Source organism: Thunnus maccoyii, chromosome 19, assembly GCF_910596095.1.
Source record: "Thunnus maccoyii chromosome 19, fThuMac1.1, whole genome shotgun sequence".
Taxonomy (NCBI): Eukaryota; Metazoa; Chordata; class Actinopteri; order Scombriformes; family Scombridae; genus Thunnus; species Thunnus maccoyii.
Window position 1 is genome coordinate 4815401 of NC_056551.1, and position 22112 is coordinate 4837512.

At 40.3% G+C, this 22112-nt stretch overlaps 1 protein-coding gene across 2 annotated transcripts; it reads right to left on the reverse strand.

The window, feature by feature from the left end:
* Positions 1 to 1606: 1606 nt before the first annotated feature.
* Positions 1607 to 22098, reverse strand: LOC121886045 (cilia- and flagella-associated protein 44). 2 transcript variants are annotated; one of them, XM_042395940.1, is made up of 36 exons: positions 22011 to 22098; positions 21574 to 21740; positions 21315 to 21431; positions 20443 to 20593; positions 19862 to 20024; positions 19441 to 19543; positions 19134 to 19350; positions 18634 to 18748; positions 18223 to 18387; positions 17679 to 17834; positions 17534 to 17581; positions 16750 to 16849; positions 16563 to 16657; positions 16250 to 16459; positions 15451 to 15561; positions 15178 to 15330; positions 14714 to 14926; positions 14332 to 14474; positions 13624 to 13903; positions 12176 to 12231; positions 11748 to 11910; positions 10221 to 10351; positions 9590 to 9801; positions 9374 to 9518; positions 8977 to 9154; positions 8194 to 8435; positions 7828 to 8080; positions 7420 to 7620; positions 6043 to 6238; positions 5837 to 5959; positions 4675 to 4805; positions 4453 to 4569; positions 4122 to 4323; positions 3525 to 3685; positions 3174 to 3308; positions 1607 to 2022 (listed from the first exon to the last, which is right to left on the reverse strand). In XM_042395940.1, exons 3-36 carry the CDS (start codon positions 21391 to 21393, stop codon positions 1738 to 1740), a joined length of 5433 nt encoding a protein of 1810 aa, XP_042251874.1. In that variant the 5' UTR covers positions 21394 to 21431; positions 21574 to 21740; positions 22011 to 22098; the 3' UTR covers positions 1607 to 1737. The 2 variants fall into 2 exon arrangements, with proteins under 2 accessions (XP_042251874.1, XP_042251873.1); XM_042395939.1 differs by lacking the exons at positions 21574 to 21740; positions 22011 to 22098 and having other exon boundaries at positions 21315 to 21567.
* Between the last annotated feature and the right edge of the window lie 14 nt (positions 22099 to 22112).

Genomic DNA, 22112 nt, shown 5'->3' on the forward strand with positions numbered 1-22112 from the left:
TTGAACATTATTAAACTGTCATAAATGAAGTTTGTAGTGTCATATTACCCTATATTTTAATTTTTCATCAAAGTTAATATTGTCATTGTAAATATTTTCCCTGATAACTCTTCTTTTTGTATTGCAGAATCATTAATTAAACAGAATGACAAACAATAACAGGCTCAAGTAAAGCAGCTTTAGAGCAGGTAGGGGATAAGTTTTGAGAATCATCTTGTTACCCAGTGAACCATATTAGTGCTTTGATTTTTAGGTGACTGTCATAGGTTTAGTATCAAAGATGGAATATAAAATGGGGATTTTCAATCAAGTGCTTTGTTGATAAATAAATGTGAGTGGTTATGACATCTCTTGGACAAAGTAGGCCATCCATCAAGTCCAAATCACAAAGCAATAGGACCTCTTAATGGCCAGTTGTTGAATTCTGACCCCACACACCTTTCCCATGCACATAGCAGAAGGCTCCAGCAACATACAACACATAAAGGGTGGCGAATTAGACTCTCAGGTAGTCCAATATTCACAGATGTTTTAACTTGAGTTTGGTCCAGTGTTCACTAGGGATGGGTATTGAGAACATTGGTCTTACATTGGTATTTGTTACTGATCGGTCAGAATCAGAATACCAGGAAGTGGCAGACTTTTGTAGAATACTGAAATACTTGAAATACTGTATGGATGCAGTCTGACATTTAAAGTATACACAAAAATACTGCACCGTTTTAGTAACCAGTTCACTTGCTGCACCATTTCCACTCAGAATAAATGTTCCAATATTTTGTGAATATTAACAGTTTCACAGAGAGGGAGGAGGGAACGTTTGTCAGGTTCTGCTTCATTCTGGAAAGAGGAGCTGTTTGGAATTTAGATATCATCTCATTTTTATCTTTTTGTTTTGTCACTACTCATGACGCTTGTGCTAACTTGATACTAATTGCCTCCTCCCCTCTATGCATGTACACACACTACGTAGTGTGTGTGTGTACTACACACTACTGACTATGATGGACCCTAATCAGTAAAGCTTTGGAATACCACCTGCAACATACAGCCTAATTATTCCCAATTTACAGTGTAAATTTTACAGGTTTCATTTTCAAAAATCTGATCAGAGATCTGTACATGATGATTTTAATTGGATAAAAGACCCATTAATCTCACTACATAAAATGTATAACACTACAGTCATCAAATATTCAGCTCTGATAAGGTTGTGTGTGATAAGCTCCTTTTTGTTTCCTGATTCAAAATTACAGAATTCTACACTGCTAATTTTTCCTCTTGCTAGCTGTGTGTGTGTGTGTGTGTGTGTGTGTGGACGGGGAGTGGAAAGGTACTGTAGATGGTAGATCAGTGTGAAGTTATTAGGATCCTGAGTCTAGAGTTTTCTTGAGGCTTTCTTTAACTAAAATCAATAAAAGAGATCACATTACTTTACTTTTACTATCCTTACATGTGTTGCCTCTTGGTTTTCAATATCAGTTTGAAACTATTATCACTGAGCTGAAACTAATGCTAGAGGAAAGGTCATGGGTTCAATAACATCAAATGGTTTCATACTCCAACAGGACACAGATTTCAGTAACAACAAAATCAAACACCATCATCATTTAAGACTTTAAATTCAGATTATTTTAATCTTAACAATATCAATAATTCTAAAGAAAGTGATATTAGTGAGCAGAGTTCTCCCAATATACAGCAACCAAATGTGTTTTTTCTGGCCTCTGTCTTCAGTTAATTAGCTCCCTGCCCGCTGGGTGACTTCTGTGCTTTAAGCTGTTTGGACAGACGCCTCTGGTCCTGGTTTGACGGTGTGGGTGTGGTCTGTGGGGTGGACAGAGGGGCGAGTGGGGGGAGTGGAGGCTGGCTGGTTGGCAGGACGTGACCTCCTTTACGGGACAGCAGGTCAATCTCTCTGCTGAGAGCCTCGATCTGATGGGATTGTGTTTTCACAAACTCCTGAAGCCTCCAGATCTCCTCCTGGTCTGCACGCCTGCTGAAATCCTGCAACTGTCTGCCCTGGATACACATAAACAGATATATGATAAGGCAGTTATGCACACAAAAATAGAAGAAAGCAGGCAAATGAGCTGGCATGACATACTAAGTGTGAATCCAACCCAGGACTTTGTCACCTGATCTGGCTGACAAAGGTCAAAAAATGCCAAAAATATATTTACACATATAAATCAAACTGACAAAATATTTCTACCATTACATGGAACATATTAATTTCATAAAAGCTGAAATTCTTAACACTCCACAATTCAATGTTTATAGACATGCTAGTGGCTCTAGATGGGAATGTCAGTCTATTAGTCCACCATTTTGGTCCAGACTAAAACATCTCTGTAACTACCAGATGAATTGCCATGACATTTTGTACAGATACTCAAAGTCTCCTCTGATCCCCCGACTTTTCACTATATCTCAACATCTACTTGATGGATTGGTACAACATTTTGTGCACACATTTATGATTTCCCAGAAAATGTATTCTAGTGACTTACTTACTCACTCTTTCCTCTAGTGCTACCCTAAGGTTGACATTTTTGGTGCTAGTGAAATATTTTGCCAATTATTGGATGGATTACCATGATATTTGGTGCCCAAATTCATGGTCCCCAGAGCATGAATTGTAATAACTTGAATCCCCTGACCTTTCCATCTAGTGCCATCATCGGGTCAAAGTTACCAAAGTTGACCAAATATCCATAAAACTGCATTCCCATCAGTCACCTTAAACTAAGATGATGAACATTGTTAACATTGTCACTGTGAGTATTAAAATGCTGATGTTAGCATTTGGCTCAAAGCACCACTGTACAGCCTCAAAGAGCAGCTAGCATGGCTGTAGGCTCCTGGTTCTGTTACATTAGTGATGGATTAAATGACTGTATCACTGTATGGAGATATGTCAGAGCCGTCTGTTAGTTTGTTTTGGAATTCTTCTATCCCCTAATGGCCAGAAAAATCTATTGTTGTATTCTATTAGTATCACAACAGAGATGGCAGAGTTATTGTGGAAGGTTGTGACCTGCTGCTCATCTGAATCAGTGTTTTTTCAACAAACATAATCATACATTTGCATATATTAACAGTACATAAATCCCAGTTTTGGATAATCACGGGTATATTACATATTAAGTAAATGTAATGCATAGACCTACAATTTTCTTCTGCCTGGCGTTGAGTTTATGCTCCAGTTCACTCTTCTCATCAAAGAGCATCGTCAAGCTGAGGAGACACTCCGTGTTACACTTGGTCACCTCCATCAGAGCCTGATGCTCTTCTTCTACCTTCGCCTGAATATCACACATAAGACACACACAAACACATACACACAAATCAAGACAAATCTAAATAAACTAATTACAATCTAAGTTATTTTTAATGACATTTTGTGTTTAAAGATGATTAGATTAAAATAAAGCAGATATATAGATATCGCACATTTGCCAAAGTGCACACTCATACGCACACCAAAACTGACACACATACACACACAGAGGTCAGCGTACATCCCACTGTTTGATTTCCTTGGCATTTGCTGCTTCTTGGAGGAGTTTTTCCTGCTTGAGCTCCTCCAGTGTCCTGTTCCCTGACAGCGTCTGCAGAGCCTCCAGATCCACCAGCCTCCCAAACTTCATCATCATCAGCTGGTTGCACTGGTTCTCCAACACTACACCAACACACATATAGACACACACCAACACACTCATCAGTAAACATATAATTGAATCGAACAATGTCAGTTTTTGGTAATATCAACAGCGACCAGTAAATTAATTTTGTTCTTACACTTTTTGGCGTAACCTGGTCACAATACTTATATTGTTATTCTTGTCCTATCTGTGCAAATTAATACATTGGGGTGATACAAAAAAAAACCCAAAAATGCTCATGTTGAAATATTTTTAACTCCAGCGGACATGTCTTTGCCTAAAGCAAATCTGGATTTATTTTCATCTGTTTGTGTCTTTTCTTTGACTTGAATGCATTTACGTAGCATCCGAATTTTAAGATTTTATATGTTGTATCTTTACTCATCATCAGATGTTTCACAAGCTCCTCTGCTCCGAGCTCTAGGCGCAGATGTTGTTCTGTTTGCGTCTCACCCTGTATCTCAACATTCATTTCCTTGCGGTCGTGGACGAGCCTGACGTGCTGCTGGCGGGCCTGACAGGACAGATCTTTCTGCTGAGTCTTCTCCGCCTGCAGCTCCATCACACGCTCCTGCAGCCGGCTCAGCTCCATCCTGTTCAGCACCAGCGTCGGGGTCAGGTCAGACGGCACTGAACCGTTAACGACAAACTCGATCTGGTAGTCAAGAGGGGAGAGAGACAGTGGATTGAGCAAACTGGGAAAGACGAAACTTATATTTGAAAATGATATCGCAAACTAGATGTTTTACTTTGAATTCCTTCATTACTATTTTTGTCTGTTTACCTGGTGCAGTCTGAAAGGAATCACCATATCCAGTTCGTTAAGTTTCTGCTGTTTCTCCCTGTTGACTAACTCCAAGTCGCCCTCTGCTGCCTTCCGACTGCTTTTCACCGATTTCTCCTGCAGAACCACGCCAAAAAAAAAAGCTTCAAAAGGTGTGAGTGAAAAAAAAGAGCACATGATAATAACAGAAACACAGCAGAGAAATGAAAAGCAGAGTTTGACCTTCTTGATGAGGGTATCACACTCCTTCTCCAGAGCATCAGCGCTCTTCTTCTCCTCCACCAGCAGCTCCTCCAGGTCCAGCCGTCGCTCACGCAGCTGCAGCGTGTTCTCAAACAACTGTGGGTCACAGCCTGAGACATATGCACATTCACATATTTTATTGCTGAACTTGGAGCGTCAAAAAATTGCACCACAAAATGCTTCATGTTGAAAACACAACAGCTCTCAATTGTGACAAGAACCTGCCACAACCAAACTAGTAACTGCAAAAAAGATGTCGCAGCTCATATTTAACGTCACTGTGTAGAATTTTAACTAAAGACAAAGATGGGCTTTGTCATATTTGGGATAAACCGATGTGTTTGCTTGATGATGTTTTTCTTCATAAATCTGTCCATCTTGTACATGTTTCTCCATCTTTCTAACCTGAATCAAGTTAGAGCTAAACGGCTCTTGTAGCCAGGTTTACTTTGCATACTGGGATTCGAATACGCAAAAATAACCATCTGACAGAGTGAATGTTCTCACGTGACTTTTAGTGATGCATTTTGGTTTGCTTGAATTTTTTTTCCCGAGTGGAAAACGCAACACATTTTCCAACTCTTCCACTGATTCAAACCAGAGCAAAAGAACTGCAGGTTTGAAAACCTAAAAAAAAGAACTTAGGTTACTGCATTGATATGTACTTTATTATTTGCATCTGTTTGGCTCAACCACATTTTGATAGGTTCTTTTCTCATCAGGTCTGACTGCCCTTGGTTTCCTTTTTGTTTGTGTGAAGATAAGATTATGCACATCAGGTTCAGGTAAGTTTTCAATGGGTCTATTAAGGATTGGGTTCAGATCTAAAGACCTCTAATAGAAACACATGTGCAGATTGAGCCGATAAATTGATGATGACAGACTGATTACCTCACATATGGATGACCTGCTTCAGCTCAATATCTGTATCTTATTGTTGTGGAACAGAGAAATGAGGAAAAATGCAGCACAATTCAGGTAATTACTACACAAATAAAATAGTAATATAATCATTATTCTGCTTTTTTTGTGGCATTATATTACTTTGTGACCTGGTAACAAATACTCTAAAATACTGACCTGTGACAACAGCAGCACTTTAAGTAAAGGATTTGAGTACTTCATCCACCACAGTACTGACCTGGAGGGCAAACGCTGTCATCCAGAGGAACTCCTCCCTCCTCCATGTCGCTTTCGTAATCATCATCATCATCATCCCAGTCATCGTCTTCATCTGAGTCTTCATCACTGTCCTCCTCCTCTTCTGCAAACACACATTTGGATTATAAAGGACACACAATAAACTGACACAGCTTCACATAATCACACTGAGTTTCTTCTGCTCACCTTCATTTTCCGTCTGCTCCTTCTTCTTGACACGTTTGATCCTCTTCTTGAAGACTTTGGTCAGAAACTCTTCAAACTTGTTGTCTTCGCCCAGCGAGGCCTGGAATGCTGCAGCCAGAGCCTTCTCTCTCTCGTGCACCTTGGCTATGTCTCTGCGCTTCAGTTCCAGCTGTTCATTATACTCCTCCAGCTTAGACTGTCAGGAAAGAGAAAAAGAGAGGAGAGGATGTAACAACAACAACACTGTCGGTGTCAACTTGAAAATCTAATTTTATAAGTGACTTAGATCATTTAGTCTAAAAATAACAGGGCCCACTAACATCTGTTACAGAAAAGCTTTAGTTTTGCTGTGGTCGTGTCCAGACTGACATCAGCACTGCGTACATTTCAGACCACTGGCTTGATACAGCAGAGGTCTCTAGACAGAGGCTCCAGCAACAAAATACTGGGTCACGCTACAAAAAAGTTGAACCGATGCAATGCAATGTCATCTGGCAACACACTGCACTGGACAATCAAATACATACAAATGCACAGTTGTAAAATGCCTCATAGTATTATAAACTGCTCTGCAGTGTTTTGGAGTCTGCTAAGCCTTCAAACTCATGGATCTGTTACTCAGATTGGACTTGATTTTCATCTTCTCACTGGTGCCTGAAGCAACATGCTCACACCAACTCCACTTGAGTTTTTTTTAACATAGTGCTGTTTTCAGTTTGTTGTCTGTTAAATATGAACATACAAATTTCCCCCAACTTCACTTACATAACGTGAGTAGTTATGAGTAAATAAGGTAGGTGTAGGGGCACCCAGAGGAAACCTACACAAAAAGCTAGTCTGTGGTTTCAAACCAACAGCCTTAGACAGTGTTACCCACTCAGTCATGATGCTCCAGTGAACAGCTCTGTTTCTTTTGTTATCAGCATTAAACTGACTGGAAAAATCTGCACTACTTTAGTAGGCAGTAACAATAGTTATTAAAACCAAAATGTGTAGAATATTTATGCAATTATAGCAGCTTTAAAAAGTGATTTTGACTGAATGACTGTGGGTTTCTTTTAGCTGCGTGCGTTGATGTCTGTCCCTAAAATACCAATACTGGGGGGCGCCAAAGTCTGAGGCTTTAAATTCTTATGATATTACATTTCTAAAAGGTGATTTTTATTCTGCACAGACATTAATGGAGGTTGCCTGGGAGGTAGGAAAATAAATGGAAAAATCTAAAATACTGTGGTCAGCAATATTGTAAAGTATGCAATTAAAAAGAAAAAGCACCAGTAGGGCCCTTTAAACAGACTGCTAACCTTTAAACAGATTGCTAAAGTACATGTTGAAATGAAAAGACCATCCACAGGAACAAGAAAGAATCCCTCCCACCGTGATGCTGTTCTCCTCCTTCATGCGAGCGTTCAGCTTCTCCTGCAGGATTTCCTCCCTCCTGTCGACCTCCTTAAGGAGCAGCAGCTCCTGGTAGAGCATCAGCTGACGGAGGTCAGCCAGCTTCAGCTGCCAGTCCAGATGCAGCTTCTGGTGACGCAGCAGGAGCTTCGCATCAAACTGACACATCGAACTCTCCATCTGGTGGTTAACAAACACATCCACAGATTATATCATAATGTTATACAGTACATCATCAGCCTGAGATGTTCAGTAGACTCCGGAAGATATTTTGTGTATTTTAATGGACCCTCTCTTCTAAAAAATAATGAAAAAAAGCTGTGTTTTAATTTGATTTAATACATTTGTATTCAAAAAATGTTTTTTTTAAATGAAAAATGAACAGACCTCCTCCAGTAGAGAGTCCTGCATGTACAGCAGTTTGATCTCCTTCTCCATTAGAAGCTCCTCCTCCAGCTCGCTCAGCTCTACTCCTTCCTCCACTGCTGTCTCTTCCTCTGTGGTTACAGATGAAGTTGACAGGCAGGGTGTCCCTTCCTCTCCTCTCTCCTCCTCTTCTTCCTCTCCTTCCATCTCTTTCTCCAGCTGCTCCAATAAACCCGCAGCCCCCTCCTGCTCCTCCTGCTCCACTGTGGGAGGCCTATTTGGAAAAAAAAAAAAAAGATTTACTGATTCTTGAAAATCTCCTAAAGAATCATTTCGACATCTGAAAACTTTTTTTGTCTACTGTGGTCTGAGTCTTGGATCCTGTACCTCTGTTCCCTCAGAACCCGGTATCGCTCCAGGGTAGCGCGGCTGTACCGCAGCCTCTTCTCTGGGGTTTCCTCTGGTAGAATAGTGGGCAGAGCGGGTGGAGGGGAGTGGAGATGGTCCGCAAGATACTGCTGGACCTTCTGCAGCTGCTGAGCCTGAGCATGCAACTGAGACACCAGGCGAACCTTGGAATCCCGCAACGTCATGATCCGACCATTCATCTCAGTCTGCTTCTCACGGATCTGATGGGATGGAAGGAATCATTAAAGGAATCTGCTTTGTCTGTAACTGAAGCTCTTTCCATCATTGAAGATATTCAGTTTATAGTGATATAAAACAGAGAAAAACAGCAGATCTTTACTGAAAAGTTGGAACCAGAGAATAATTTAAATGTTTGCTTGATAAATGACTAAAACAGTGATTAATTAAGTAATGGAGACTTCTCTTCCCTTCTACTCCTCTCAGTTGCAGCTCCTCTCTAAGAGGATATTTAAGATGATGAAATGGAGTAATATCATCACAAAATCTCACCTCATTTAACTTTATGTGTATTTTATATACAGAATGTTTAAAGTGAACACACTATTCAGCATAATTATATTTCATTATTAATCATCCGTACCAAAGACCATTAAGTTGTTTTTATGAGACACTTAAGAGTCCAAATACATCAGTTTTACTGAACACAGGAAGTAAGAAAAAAACTAGCCTGAAGGAAGTTAATGCTGGGAATGAAGTAAGATGTTAATTAGCATATGTGTGTGTCTGTGTGATTGTGCGTACTTTTCCCTCCAGGGCTATCATCTCTGTTATCTTCCTCTCAGTGTTCATCCTCAGGTGTTTTGGCACTGTGAAGTCTTTGGCTGACTTCAGTTTTAAGTCTCCAATGTTCTCTTTGGCTTCACAGATGGCCTGCACATCCTGAGGATCCTCACAGTTTTCCTTTGGCTTCTCTGCATACCTGAGACACCAATAATCCATCACAGTTTTGCACCAACATCTCACCATTTTAGCCCCAGAGCCTCCTAGTGGGTTAATCTGACACTGCATTTTTTTTTTTTTAGAGATTTTTAGGAGAATACAGAACACAGGAAGCACTGTGAACATAAAACAAAGAGTGCCACATGAATCTAACTTGAGCACAGAGGGCTGAGGGGATGTTTTTGGATGTGACACTCACAGTTGTTCCCATTCCTGCTGCCTCTTCTCTATCTTGGCTCGTGCTTGTTCAGCTTTCTCTGCAGCTTTTCGGAGCCTCTCGACCTGCCGATCTCCCAGCTTTATCCCCGCTGGACGAGCCATCAGGGGACGCAGCACCTTGTCGTCTGGCGAACACACATAAGTGATATGTTAAGGATGTTTTACAGGTGAAACAAACCCACAGACACCCTCTCACCTTCTAAATCCCCGCTGTCTTTTGCAGGCTCAGCTCTGGACCTTCGGCGCTCTTGTGTGGCTGCTCCATCTTCATCGGGACGACCAGGTCTGCTCTGCTGTCTGAGCCAGGCTGAAGGCTCAGTGAGCGCCGGCAGACGGTAGCTGGAGATTCTGTGGTTGGTACAGATGGCGACCACAGTGACCACTTTGGACTCCAAAGAGTCCTTGAACCTGAAGATAAACACATGAGCGGAGGTTTTCACTCCGGTTGCAGGTTGTCTTTATGTCCTGGCTTTATAGCAACAGGAGAGAAATCAAAATAAAATCAAAACTTCTTCAGATGCCAGATACAGCATTGATTCATGTATTTCATATAAGTCATTTTTACATGGTGCATCAGTTCTAGCAGACTCCACATGTTGGGTCTTGGGAGGTAATATTACAGGAAAAACTAAAATCCTGAGAGGTATGTGCTAGTCTGCATGTTTCAAATTGTATTGTAAGGTGTCTTTCCTGTCTTACATTATGTATCAGGAATACAGGGTTATTAAAGGTTTCAAAAAAGTGAACATGTCCATTAGATTCTTTTTGGGACAGCATAAATATGCAACTGTGTTTTGTGTGTGTGTGTGTTTGTGTTGAGTCAGTACCAGTCCTGTAGTTTTTTGAGTGCTATGCAGCAGCGCTCCATCTCCCAGCCCAGTTGCTTTCTGACCTCTCTCACCCGCTGGGCCTTCACCTTCTCTGCCTGTTCATTGAAACGTTGGTCCAGCTGCAGCTCCTACACACACACACACACACACACACACACACATACAAAACTGAGGACACTGCATTGGCTTACATTCATTCTTTACACATCAACAGCATCTTAAGAAGGGGTTCTTGAGAGTTTAGACGTCCCATTATTCGTCCATCTGACAGAACAAATGTATCAATCCATACCAGCACACTCATTTTTATCTCTTGCATGTTTATCTCCATAAGAAGCTTTTTATGTTAACAAACTTCCTACTTTAAATATGTATAGAAACTTATGAACTACATCTTTAAGGTTTAGTTAAGACCCCCAGTTTTCTGGATTCACTGTGATTTAAAATAGGTTTAAGTAGGTAGCTGGTTAGGAGAGTGTGACAGTCTCTGTGGGCTGTTAGTCAGGACATAGGAGTCAGGTATTCCTTTCAAGATATTTATTCAGGATCCAGGTAGTGCAGTAACTTGGTATATGTAGTAGTGCGTGTAAGGATCATCGAGTGTGTGTGTGTGTGTGTGTGTGTGTGTGTGTGTGTGATCTAGAAATGACAGAAAAAATGGAAATGTGTAAGTTAGAATGTAAATTAACAATACTTTTTAGTCAAGCTGTAATAATATCTCCACTAGGAAAATTGTTTAATTTATAGAATATTCATAAAAACACCAAATTTAACAACTAATAATACTAGCAGAAATTTCACAAATGATAATAACTGAAACAGAAATCTTATAATCCATAAATGAGAAAGCAACACTGCAGTGACAGGCAATAGTCTGGCTACAGCTCACTAAACAGAAGGTATTAGGTGCCACCTTGTGGGGAAAACACAGCATTCTCTCTGAATATTACAAGATATTATAGAAATATTACAGCACATTTGCTTTAAAACTATAATACCAAACTATAAAACACAAAAAGGCTGATGACTACAATTATTACATGAATATGTATTGGTTGTGACTATGGCTGATATTCAAATTATAACCAGAACAGTGAGAACATGTGAATTATTGAACATGACGTAGTTTTAATTAGCAATTAAGGTCAGTGATTAGTTAACACATGAATGGCAGAAAAAAATGAGAAAAACTGACATATTCTACTGGATTATTATTAAAAATGGGAGGTACACCCACACACTGGAACTGGACTATAACTATAAAACTTATATACTCACACAACTTCCCAGATGATGACCTCAAAAAACTATTTTTGTCCATTGAACAGAACAATAGTGGTATTTCTGATTCTAGTCACATTTCAGGTGCGTCTTTAAATTTTATTCTAAAACTAAATCAGATAATAGATAAATAGACAATAAACCACATGAATTGTCAAACCAGATGACAGGTAAAACCCAGCTGTGTGTTTGTGTGTGTGTGTGTGTGTGTGTGTGTGTGTGTGTGTGTGTGTGTGTTTGTACCGCAGATTTGAGGCGAACGTGCTCTGGCAGACTCTGGTTGTCGTTGAGCAGATGTTTAAACTTCTTCTGGAGCTCAACCAGCTTTTTTCGCTTCGCTGAAATCTTCAGGTCGACCTCACGACGCAGACGGTCCTTCTCCAGCTTCTGCTTAGCCGTCTCGATGCTGGAGAGAGTCAGAGTGGGAGCGAGGGTTAGAAACTCATAGTACGTCAAACCTTCATAATCACCAAGAACAGCATGTACATCCTCAGATGTGCTTTAGAGCTACATAATTGAAGAAAATCCATAAATATAAATAATGAAAAAGAAAATACAAACAGTATAGTTATCTGCAGTACAAATAATATTACAAACAGAGAGATGAAAAAAGTGTCAGAGACAAAGAGAAGGACAAAATATATCCCTAATAAGAGGTTATTCTCTCTCACCTATAGGCTGCTGGGTCCTCAATGTCCTGAGCCAACGCCTCATTCTCAAGACCCACCTGTTAGAATAATAAACAAAATGATAACTTTTCATTGATATTCATTTACAAGCATCTATTTGTAACCCTCCATAAACAGTTTGCTTTACAGGCTCTTCTTTTACATGACACCATTTAACACTTAACTGACACCTGAACTGCACAGTTAGACGCCTTTTAAATTCAGTTTTCATCAGGATGAAAAGCTAAATATCAGGAAAATATACAAAACAAAAACATGACAAAAATTTCACTCAAAACACTCAATGTCTTCTCTGCTGTGTGAGGATAATGAAAGAGTTTTAAAAAATATTTTATAGGCTGTTTATTCCTCACTGAGTGTGACATGTTGCCGTTGTCATTGTCAGTTTTATTAATAGAGCCCAAAAACCCCAAATTTTTCCCTCTGAGGGCTTTACAATCTGTTCAACATGCAACATCCTTTAACCCTAGAGCTTTAATTTAGATAAGTCAGAAAAGGTTCATAAAACAAACTGGAAAGGGATTCAAGGTACATCCAGAACCTGGTGTAAACAGTTATGTGATGTTTTCAGCCAAGCTAAAGACGTGGCTCTAGGGATGGCAAAGGCCGATGGTCCAACACTTTGGTCCAGATGGAAATGTATCGACAACTACGAATAGATGCATTGTCATGAAATTTTGCATATTCATTGTTCTCAGAGGATGATTTCTGATCCTGATTCTTCATCTGCCATTACCACCAGGTCAAAGTTTCCACTTATCCAGTGAAATATCTCAACATCTACTAGATGGATTGGCACTAAATCTTTTACAAAAATTCATGGCGCCCCTGACAATGTTTCCTAATGACATTTCTGACATTTCCTCTAGTACCACCATGAAGTTGACATTTAGTGAAATGTCTCAATAACTATAAGATATATTGCTATGACATTTAGTCCAGACACTAATGTCCCCTTCAGGGTGAATTATAAAAACTTGATCCCTTAACTTTTCAACTGGCACCATCGTCAATTCAAAATTTCAATTTGTCTAATATAGTACTTCCAAATACCTGAAAAATGAATAACAAACATGTCAATGACATCAGCTTTAGCTCTATGTTAAGTTTAGTGTTAATCAGCAAATTTTAGCATGCTAACATGTTAAACTAAGATGGTGAACATAGTAAACTTTACATTATTCATTTGACGTGTTTTTCCAAAGTGAACATAAAACATTATGCTTGTTACACATCAGCATTTATTGTGAGCATGTTAGCATTCTGATGTTTGCATTTAACTCAAAGCACTGCTGTGCCTAATTACAGCCTCAAAGAGCCACTAGTGTGGATGTTGACTGTTGGTCTTGTTGCCATATTTCCTGCTTAAATGCACAAACAAATATGGATGTAAAATGGAAAAGGTAAGAAAAGGTAAAATGTCGACTGACCCTGGGTGAAGGAACCTTGGCCCTCTTTCTCTGCAGGCCTTTCTGTAGCTCCTCTGGAGGAAGCAGGCTGAAGGAGAAGATGTTCCCATCGTCTCCCGCTGTAAGCACAAAGTGGTCATCATGGCTACAGCGGATGTACCGCAGGTGTCCATAGTGATTGTCGTGGACACTCAGTTCCCAGTAGGCCTGCATGGAGGTGAGGTTGTGGTCGCTGGGCTGCAGAGGGTAAACCCTGATGGACCCTGAGTGCATGCCACAGAGCAGCAGCTGCCTGTTGGAGCTATGAAACACCAAAAAACAGCACACCAGGTAGGACACTTCAACCTCCACCTTATACAGGTTATAGTGTTACATAAGGAGGCTGTCGTGTTTACCTTCTAAAATGTTCCTTGATTTGCCTTATTTCAAACTTTTTCTGCCAGAGTGGATTTTTTTATTTTATTTTGATTTTTTAAAACAGTTTAGCTATTGTGACTCCTGACACATTTGAAGCTGCATTAAATGTTTTGGCCACTAGGGGACCGATTCCAAAACAAGTTGAGAGAGAGGCAGACCTGAGCTTATTCAAAGTTGAAGTGAAATGAAAAATGCCTTTTTAGCCCCTCATTTACATCACATCCCTGGTCAACTTTTAGCAGCACAGAGCTATGATTCATTATGATGCGCCCACTTTTCAACGTTCAAATCAAATTCCTCCCAATTCCTTACCTGAAGGTGATGGAGCGGATGGGGTTGTTGTCTGCGTTTTGGACAGGCAGGAAGTCAAAGGGCTCATCCTGCCGCTGGACTGGATCCTCATCCTGCTGCTCAGAGAACTTGCAGTGATACAAGAAACCTGAATCAAAGCCTCCCTGAAGGAGAGAAAAGAGAAAAATTAATCTTTGATGAAGTATTGTAATTTAATTTGTTGCTATATCTTAACTAATATATCTTCATTTTTGATGTTTAAGTTGACTGATTCAGTTGATCTCAGCTGATTGGTTGCAATGTAATTTCCTTAAAGCTCCTAAATTGCTATTGTCTGCTGATTGTTGAGATATAAATTGCACGATGACAAGAAATATATACGTATGTGTTTCTACGTTTGTACCATGGAGAGCCAGAACTGCCCAGATTGTGAGTAGAAGCCACAGTAGAGAGGACTTGGAGGGTCAGGGATGTAAATAGCAGGCAACTCTTCCTCTTCTTCCTCTTCTTCTTCTTCTAGTTCTAAGTCTGGCTGCTTTGACTCTTTCAACCGCTTTTCTCTCTCTTTCTCCCTCTTCTCCTTTATGGCTTGACGTCTTGCGATTTCCTCCTCTCTCTGACACACACACACAAATGCACAAAAAAAAGACTCATGAAACTGAAATGAAGGAATCACTGGGGTGAACAAAATGAAACTACTTATGGCTGAACTGGAATGTTGAGCTTCCAGATCAATGTCTCATCCTAGAAGTTATTTCCACTAAAATCATGCAGCCGGAAATGGAGGAAAGAATAATGTAATGTGGGCATAAAAACTGATGTATTCAATGAAAACCCAAGAAACAGACCATCTGGCCAAGCTCAGACCTTGATTCGAGACTTGATGCTCCTGAACCGGAAGCATCTGCTGGGCAGCTCAGGCAGCTGGAAGGTTTTGGTCGGCGTCTGGGCCTCTGGATCAGGGCTGTGCACCTCGACCACGTGACCACTCTGACACAGGATGAGCAGCCTGTTTTCATTCTGGGTAAAAATGTAGAAGAAATCGATTAAAACATTAACTTTCCATCACACAGAGATTTGGGTAAATTATAATGAGCTCTTCCCTTTCTGACAGCAGCGATGGACAGACACCAGACTTACGTGGGAATGAGGTGACCATTCCAGCGCCTGCACCGGCCCGGGAACGCGGACAAAGCCGATGGGGTTGTATTTTTCCCCAACAGTGAAAAAGAACACAGTGCAGTCTGAGCTCTGAGCATGGAAAGGAGGGGTGAGAGGTCAGAAAGGTGAGACAATTAACAAAATGAAGAAAATAACTGAACTGACATAAGTGTTATTCTTCAATTGTTTCTGTTCTTTTACCTTTGAAAGTCCTCATACTAACTCCCAACTGTGGAAAACTGGTTTCCGGTATTATGCTATTTACTACTGAAATTAACTGCAACACAACTTAAAGGGGAACTCCACCAATTTTACACATCAAAGTCTGTGTTTGGGGAGTACTGATGCGTATGTGAAAAAAGTTGTGTAAAGCTTTTTGACATCTGATAAATTGCAGTGTCATTTGGGGCTGAAGACTACAAGTGTGAGAATCTGGTGTTGTGGAGTAAGGAAGTGAGGTTAGCAGACCTCTGTAGCCATCATCACTGACTGAGCCTAGCAGCTTGAGGCTACATTAGCTACTAGCTTAACACATCCGCCCAAACTGTCGGCAGTTGAGTTGCATTGTGGGTAATGTATGTACCAAGAAGAACAATGCATGGAATAAAAAAGATGATATCTCTGATTCTGCTGCGTTGATTTTGATCCTTTTTTTAAATGTCCATCATGAGTCCAACAATGTAATAGATGTGCAATGCTAAATCACCAAAGTCCTCCTTTAAGTTAAAGACACTCATTCCTCTGAAAGACTTCAAAGTTTTCCTGGAAAACCTCTTACCCCTGTGGCTAAGATGTCTCCATTTCGCTCATATGCAACAGCAGTTACAGGAGCATTATGGGGTTTGAAGGCCTGTTTGAGGCGCAGCTTGGCATCTCCCTTGGGGCTGCGCCCAGTGACAACATGCAGTCTCTGAGGATCATACAGTTCCAGTAAGCGGACCACCCCATCCTCAAAGCCTGTCACCAGTAATCCTCCACTCTGGTTCACCTGAAGACAAACATCAGGGGTCGGTTTTAATGTCAACACACATTATACTGTATGTAGGAGCATGATTCAAGTGGGTCTGTGATTTTCATATGAACATACTTACCAAAGTTGGGGCCCAGCTGAGTGCAGTTCCACCCTGATTGAAGCGGCTGGTGGTCAGTTCTCTTTTTGCCAGGAAGTCAAAGACTTTGACTGAACCTGGAGAGCAAGGAACAGACGCTGTAATCGTGTCTGTGTCAGTGTGTTTGCAAGCATCTGTGTGTGTAGGTGTGGAAATGTGTGTCGCTCACGGTCCAGAGCAGTCGTGGCCATCATGTGGCTTTTCCTCGACACGTCCAGGCCCTGGATCGCTCCGGCGTGGAAGCAAAACAGGCATTCTGGATCAGGAGTCTGTTCACACAGATGATACAAAAACTGTGATTACACTGGATGAGCACACTGTGTTAATTACAACAATTTATTACATCTGATGATATAGATTCTAAACCTGATTACTGATGACTTTCTGATTAGATGCAATTGGCAGTTGAATTATGTATAAAATTGGAGAATTTGTTGATTGAAAATTCACTTTCTGAGTAGATTTAGGTCAATTACATTGCTTATTCAATAAATTAAGTTTATCATCCAGCCCTGTTTTCTGTTGTGCTTTATGCACAATTTTGTTTAGTACAGAAGACACTGGAAGGGCAGTGCGGGGCCAGAAGGCAGCTTGCATCTATAGTACAGTGGCATGCAGAAAGTTCTATACATGTAAGACTTGTCTTTTTTTTGTTTGTACAGTAAAATACCCTGACTTTTTAGGTGCATATCACTTAAAACTGATTTTCAACTGGATTTTCTGTAATATTTGAGAATGACCAAATACTTTATTTATATTTCTGTGAACCTCCTTTGTAAAAGAAGGTTTAGCAGAGAGTTTGCTGTACATCAGTCATAGATTATACCATTAAGTATTCTAGAGGAAGATTGAAGTGTTAACAGTGACACCAAAGCTGGACATTTTTAATGAAAAAAAAATCATATATAACATACACATACACAAAAACCCAGGTGACAATGGAGGAAACTCACCGTGTAGGTGAATGAAAGGTCCAGTTTCCAAATGGCTCCGCTGGAATCCTGCAAGACCACATAGCAAAGATTGGATTGGATTTTTGATCGAGATGAGGCCAGATCAAGGTTTTAATTAGTGACCTTTGACCTCTTGCCCTCTGACCTTAGCAAACCAGAGAAAGGAGTCAGGCGTGGAGCTCTTCACTACAGAGGAGAGGCGGACGTTGTGTCCGATCACCATCTCATTCATGGGCTCCAGCTCAAACTTGCTGCTATCGCTGTTACTGTCAGCAGTGTCAATGCTCTCGAAGTCCCAGCCCTGCAGGGACAGAGAGGAGTAACAAAAAAACTCATCATAAAAATACAGATTACACACATGCTCCATGAGGATAATCACCCCTGCTCAATTATTCTTAGTAGGAATGCCAAGAGGGGCAAATTATCTCTTTGAAAAGCTAAAATAAAAGATTTAATTTGTATACAGAATGTTTTCAGATTGGAAACTGTTGTCACCTCTCATCATATACATCACTAACACAAAGAGCTTTACTGTAAATATATTTGAGGAAATATGACTAATTTAATATATATGTATCTGTAACTATAGAGTTACAGGTGTTTCAGCAGTCAAATAATCATTTATAAGAAAAACTTTGACAGACGTGTTCTACCAGTGAAGCGAGGTCATGTGACTGCATTTATCTTACCCTGACCACTCCGTCAGAGCCGAACGTCATCAGCTGTCCATCCTCCAGAGCAAACGGCTGGACAATCCCTGTATGGCAGCTCCGCCCCCCCTTACGGCAGATCTCCACCTTGATGGCGTTTCCATCCCACAGCAGCAAGTTGCCCCAGTCTGAGCCGGACACCACCTGACAGCAAAAGACAAAGTAACAGTTAGCTCTATTGACTCAAAGAGATGATTTTTTAAATCACAACATATTTTTGAGATTGAAAGTTTATTGTTGACCGTTCAAACAGCAGTTCTCATAAAAAATAAGTACGACCTCACAGAGCTGCTAGCATGGCTGTAGATTCCTCTCTAGTCTTGTTCAAAGCATTTCCAGATTTTCCTGACTTTCATACAAACCAGCCTGTCAGAACAGCAGGGCACAGACCTTCCCATCAGGTAGTTCCACGTAGCCTTCAATATCAGTCGCTGTAGTTTTCCCAAAATGTCCTATAAGTCCTTGCAGTTTGAGACCTGTGAAGGTGCTGGCCATTTTCCAGAACCTTGTAGAGTGAAGGAAAGAAGGTATTTTCAACTTATATGAAAAAATTAACATATTCAATCTCAATGTAAGTGATAATTCAACTTCTGATGTCTGAAGTCATTGGAGGTTGTCTTTTGAAGATGTTTTGGCACTGAAACTGATGAAGCCTCTCAAATGAGTCGCAAAAGACCTCAAAAGTAGCCACTTTTAGACATGCACCTCATTACATAAATGTGGTGGCAATTGTCTCATGTCTGAATAAGTGCCCGAGTCACTTTTATGCATAAGTCATGAAAAAAGTCATAACACTTCCAATACGGAACAAGTCAGAATTGAATGCAGATGTGGGCCTAACAATAATCACAGCAGTCTTAAAACAGGGGAGGATTCATAATGAACTTTACTTGATATGTGCAGATCCTGATGATGTGAGTAGTTCCGGGTTGTACGGGGAGAAGCTGACTCGGTAGACCTCCTGAGAAATGGCCTTGCAGCTCAGCATCACCTCCTCCTGCCTCCAGTCCCACAGCGTCAGCATGTAGTCGGGCGCGCTGCCCACGCTGGCCAGCAGACTCCCATCACGGTTAAAATCCACAAAGCTGTACGCCCGTTCTGTACCGCCTACAGACATGCAGGTTAAACATGATCATCACTGAGACAAGACAGAGAAATAAAACTTTAAGAAAAAAAATGCATCTTTGTCCCATTTACCTCTCAGGATGCGGTACGGTCGTAACGATGGATATTCATAGATTATGATGTTGGGTTGGTTTCCCTTCTCTGCGACAACGAAGTACTGCCTGCTGGGATGTGCCTTTACCCACACACACACACACACACACACACACACACACACACACACACACAAGATAGAAGGACAAATCTAATAGTTATTGTGTGGTGATTCTAATACAGCTTTTTTAAACATCAATCTGCAAAGAAACCAATGAAAAATAAAACCAACAAGCTAAAAACACCACAGCATGGTGTAAGTAATGGTTATCTGTGATATAAAGTATATTTTTATTTATTCCTCTCTTGCGTCAGTGTTTCATGCTGTCAGTCACACACTGACTGGAGCCTCAGTGTGTTCTCCTCAGTTACATCTCACATAGTTTTCCAGCCTTCTTACCGTGATGGAGCCGATTCCTCCTCCACTGCAGGAGCGGAGGTATCTCTGCTCCTTGGTGGAAACATCCAGAAGGATGAGCAGGTTACCTGCTATAAAGATCAGAGTTCTGTCATCCAGCAGCTGCAGGTTCGCCCTGCGCCCGCTGTCATAGCCAAAGGTGTGACTTGATGCAGGACGAATTAAGGCTCAAGATCAGATTCACTGTAGCTTTACACAAAATTTACTTTAGATTACTATATTATGTTACCAAAAGTCCTACATAATAATAATAATAATAACAACTAAAAAACAGACAAACAGGAGTAAAAACTACGTCCTCTACAAAGAAAATAGCGAAAATAAGACCTAAACTCTTGAATCAGATCAGAACAGGGTCCATTTTTGTGATGAAAGGCTATAAAGTCCTCTCCTACAGGCTTTATTTTCACTACTAACAGCATACATTTCTCTGAACTTGCAGCTCAAGGAACAAAAATTGTGCTGATTGTCCAGATGTTACAGATGTTTATTTGCCTCGATTTGCTGAATAAGAACTGTGGTTTGCAGTATTTTTCATGAAACAATTTTTCAAAGAAGGATACGAGAGGTGCAGGAGGTTCTCTGGGATTTCAGAGTCAGGTGTGATGGACGGTCTGGAGTGAAGCTCCTCATACTTGTAGTACATGTCTGCAGGGAGCCGCCTGGATCCCTCCTCATCCTCCTGCTGCGTCAGTGAGTTTTCACTATCACATTCTGTGAGGGTGGAAACAATAGACAACAGCTTTCATTACTCAACCCACTGCCAATGACTTAACTCAAAAACAGCCAATATAAGACAGGCAAATTGCTTTTCTTATACTTATTTACAATAAATCTTTTTTTTTTAAAGTCTGGGTTGTGATCAACACAATCAAAAACATCAGGTCATGGGAGACTTAATGAATAAATAATTTGCCCAGAACACATCAGTGTAATAAATATTAAAACACTGATCAAGTAAAGACTTTCAGAAACAATATTTCTTTGAACAGTTTGGGGTAAAAGTTAATATTCAATTTTCAAACTCTAGTCTACAGAAAAATGTTTTTATACTACGGCATCATCTGCTTCATCTTCACCACAGAGGTATAGTTAAAGTTCAGTATACAGATATTCAGTTGTTATGGAATATGAGGGTGAAAGTTCATTCTTGACCTTGGGAATAGTAGTTTTATGGAAAATAATCTTAACTCAAGGTCCATTTAAACAATTCACTCCAACTGATATCTCAGTGTTTTAAATGTTTAAATACTTCAACTGATTCTGTGTCACTTCATACATTTAAACTGTCATTTTAGCTGCCGTTTCAACTTCTTTCAGTAGCTTTAATCGTATTTCGACTGTCACTTCAAATGCTTCACTATTGATTATTTCAAATGCTTCTTGTTGACATGGTCTCTTCAGCTATGAGTGATCATATTATTATGTCCTCTACCTGCAGTGTTTTCCCGGGAAGCTGTCTTTGTGACCTCAGCCTGGTCACCGACACTATTAGCTGTGTTTTCTTCAGACATTTCTGCTGTTAAATCATCTGCTTCCTTTGGATTTTTATCTGTAAAATAAACATATTCGAAGGTATATTTCCAACTTGAGCAAACTGACTTTGTTAATGGCAAAATACAACGTTGGTAATTAGATTTTCAGTTGTTCCGTATCAAGATTTTACGTTAACTTTGACTGATATTTGTTATTACCTTCTAAATGAATGGTAGCTGTTTAAGTTTGGGAGCGTTGCCAGGCAACAAGGAAAGTCATCCCGCTGCAAAGCCTGCTGGTTAATGTAGTCATCGACCCCAAGCTTGCTGTGCTCATTATAGTCTATGGTTCATTACAGTTGTCCTGATCTTTTCACTTGCTTTAACTTGGGGTCAAAAAGACAGTAAATCTGAAGTAAATTGAATAATTATAATGATGTAATAATTATAATCATTCAGTTGATATCAAAATAACATCATAATTGTATTAGGTTCTGAGGTTCTGAACTTCTGAATTCACATATATTTCTGCATTTGACTCGTCAATAAAATTGAAGGGGGGGCACTGTAACCATAGCAACGATGTCTGGCCCTTTAAGTACGACTTGTAAACAAACATGGCCGCTTCACGGTCGCGCGGATATAATAATACTCACAGATATAGAACTACGCTGTTGTAATACTGTATGAGACTGCTGGACAGATCAAGAATTGTGTATGTGATGAAATATAAACCGTAAAAGCAACATTTTCTACCA

What these genes read in the sequence shown, in the direction of transcription:
- LOC121886045 (XM_042395940.1), bottom strand. Translation starts at nt 21,393, where the DNA reads ATGTCTGAAGAAAACACAGCTAATAGTGTCGGTGACCAGGCTGAGGTC. An exon ending in TCAGCTGGGCCCCAACTTTG is followed by an intron (nt 16,460 to 16,562) that starts GTAAGTATGTTC and finishes GTTTGTCTTCAG; the next exon opens with GTGAACCAGAGTGGAGGATT. An exon ending in TGATAGCCCTGGAGGGAAAA is followed by an intron (nt 8,436 to 8,976) that starts GTACGCACAATC and finishes CCATCCCATCAG; the next exon opens with ATCCGTGAGAAGCAGACTGA.